Genomic DNA, 2,576 nt, shown 5'->3' with positions numbered 1-2,576 from the left:
AACAAGCTTTACAACGTCGGTCCGGGGGGGAGGTTAAGGGGGGGAAGAGAAGGGTTGGGATTGGGGGGAGGGGGGAGGCTGGGAAGGGATGTGAAGGGCAAACCAAAGGAGGAGGCTGCAATGCTTGGTAAGAAATGTACGCATTATCCTGCCCATGTAATTGTAACACCTCTGTACAGTATGTTCACAAATAAAAAAGAAAAAAAAAGGAATGTACTCATTACCTTGCCCATGTAATTATAATCCATCTGTATGGCATTTTCACAATAAAAAAAAGAAAAAAAGAAAAAAAAACCGTAAGCATACTGGACACTGGAGGCTCACACCTATAATGGTAGCTATTCAGGAGGCTGTAATCTGAAGATTGCAGTTCAGATCCAGCCCAGGCAGAAAGATCCCCTTACCCTCTAAACTCCAATTAACCACTCATAGGCCAGAATTGGAGCTATGGCTCAAAGTGGTAGAGTGCAAGCCTTAAGCAAAAGAGCTCAGGGACAATGCCCAGGCCCTGAGCTCAAGCCCTAAGACTCACAAATGAGAAAAGTCAGCAATGGCAATGTAAATGTCCACGTAAGGGAAACATAAAAAAGGAAATCACACAAGCACTATTTCAGATGTCCAGAAAAATGGTAGAAAAAAAGGGTGAACAAAAACATCAGTGGTACTCATGAGACACTATTTTGAAAATAGTGTATATAAATTGTAGGAAGGGGGACAGGAGGGGGAACATGGAAGAAAAGGAGAGAAGGGGAAACACTTTCACAAAGAACTGCACTAATTACCTGACTTATATAACTGTAATCCCTCTGTACAAAATCCCTTTAAAATAACATTTTTTAAATGTCAGGGGAAAAAGAAAGAGTAATGAGAGACCATGAGGAAGGGATATAACATGGGTGGCCCAGAGAGATCCTAACAGCTGTTTGAAGAGGAGTGTAAAAAATGATTCTGCATAGTCAGGGAAGAAGCATAGTAGTCTGGTGCTTGTATACAATGTGGAAGACTTGGGTTCAACTATCAGCACTGCAGAGAATTTTAACAGCAAGAGGAGGGCGAGGGAGAAGAGAAGGAGAGTAGGATGGAGAGGAGGAGGAAGAGAAAGATTGAAATGAGCATGAGGAAGAGGAGGAGATAGAAGAGAGGAAAGAATGACTTTGTAGTGTCCAGTCTAGGTCAAGGCAAGGTAGTGGTGATATTTATAGGAGGTCAGGAGAGAAAGTGGTCTGCATGAGAAAAGAAGTTCCATATTCAGTGCAAAGGACTTTATGCATTCTTTTCTTCTATTTGGCTTTCCATTAGCTAAAGTAACAGCACTGACAACATTGCTCTTGAATGACACATAGGAAAATGAAGATCCTTTGCTGTGGACAGTGAAAACTAAAGCTTAATTCTTAGGAAAATCACAATTCCTCCAGAGAACTGAAGGATATCACACATTTCATGAAAAGTCCCCCTTGAGGTAGGCTCGAACAGGTATTAAATACACATCAAGATTCTCTACCAGGGGAATCCTACATAGAAAGAAGATGCTATGGAAGACAGAACTTAGAGTAGGTACTTTTAATCTATGTTCTCCATTCTGATGACCCAGTATATACTTCCTCATTCCCCATCACCCCTCCCCCACAAAGAAAGAACATGACCAATAACCTGTAGAGCACAGAATAATACATAAATAAATAAATGATAACAAAGAAAAAAACTTTGAGGTTATTGTGTTCAATCGATCCTTGCTACAGTCATAGAAGTGGTAAAAGACTCACAGTGGGGAGAACACATAGGAGTCAGTGGCAACTCTAGGGCTGCACTGGTGTCCCCTAAAGCTTCTTCCAGGACCTGGGAGCATCTCAAGACTCATGCTTTCTTTCATATTCCAGAGCAAGGCACCTTGTGTGATACACACACAAGCCAGGAACCTTGCCTGTTAATTGCTGTGCTGATGAGGGGGAGAGGCCTGAAAGAAGGAATGCATTCTCACAGCATAGTTAATGAGATTCCCAGCTCCAGCTGTGAGCCATTTGTGTGGAACTTGATGAACCTATTTGAAGAACTCTTCTCTCTTACCACAGGAAACACCATACCTTGGTAAGAATGCTTCTGCTTCCCATGAGGGATTCTGTGAATACACAGAATATATCCATCCTTTGTCTCCACGAAATGCTCTTCAGCAGGGTATCCCCAGTAACTTATCATTTGCATCTGGGAAGAGAAAAGGCTTCCATTAGAACCTGGCTAACAGACAAAAATAAACACTTCTTTCCTCTCTAAATGTACAAGCTAACACTGTCCTGGTTTTCAAGCTTCTATCCTAAGACATAAGCCAGAAAAATAAATCAATTCATTTTCAATATAGACTAAAAATAATTACAATATAATGTCCAGATGCACTTAGAGAAAAGTATACACATACACATGCACACACACACACACACACACACACACACACAGAAACTCTTAACCTTAAGATCACAACACCTGGCTATTAATATTTCCAAGACTCTAAGCTGATTCTGAGGTTGAGTTGTTACATCTTCTGGCTTAGAGTCACTCTCTGATGTAATAATCTATTTTTCTGA

The 2,576-nt window shown here is 41.0% G+C and overlaps 1 protein-coding gene across 1 annotated transcript in view; it reads right to left on the bottom strand.

The window, feature by feature from the left end:
• Window positions 1-2,576, bottom strand: part of LOC105986326 (lysosomal acid lipase/cholesteryl ester hydrolase-like) — a 63,278-nt gene that overhangs the window by 25,479 nt on the left and 35,223 nt on the right. The window contains exon 2 of the mRNA XM_013017171.1: window positions 2,082-2,199. Within this exon, the coding sequence (XP_012872625.1) occupies window positions 2,082-2,199 (118 nt within the window). The remainder of the gene's footprint in view (window positions 1-2,081; window positions 2,200-2,576) is intronic.

Source organism: Dipodomys ordii, unplaced genomic scaffold (assembly GCF_000151885.1).
Source record: "Dipodomys ordii isolate 6190 unplaced genomic scaffold, Dord_2.0 Scaffold34, whole genome shotgun sequence".
Classification (NCBI taxonomy): Eukaryota; Metazoa; Chordata; class Mammalia; order Rodentia; family Heteromyidae; genus Dipodomys; species Dipodomys ordii.
Note: the sequence above shows the minus strand (reverse complement) of the source record. Positions and strands in the feature narration are given on the sequence as shown.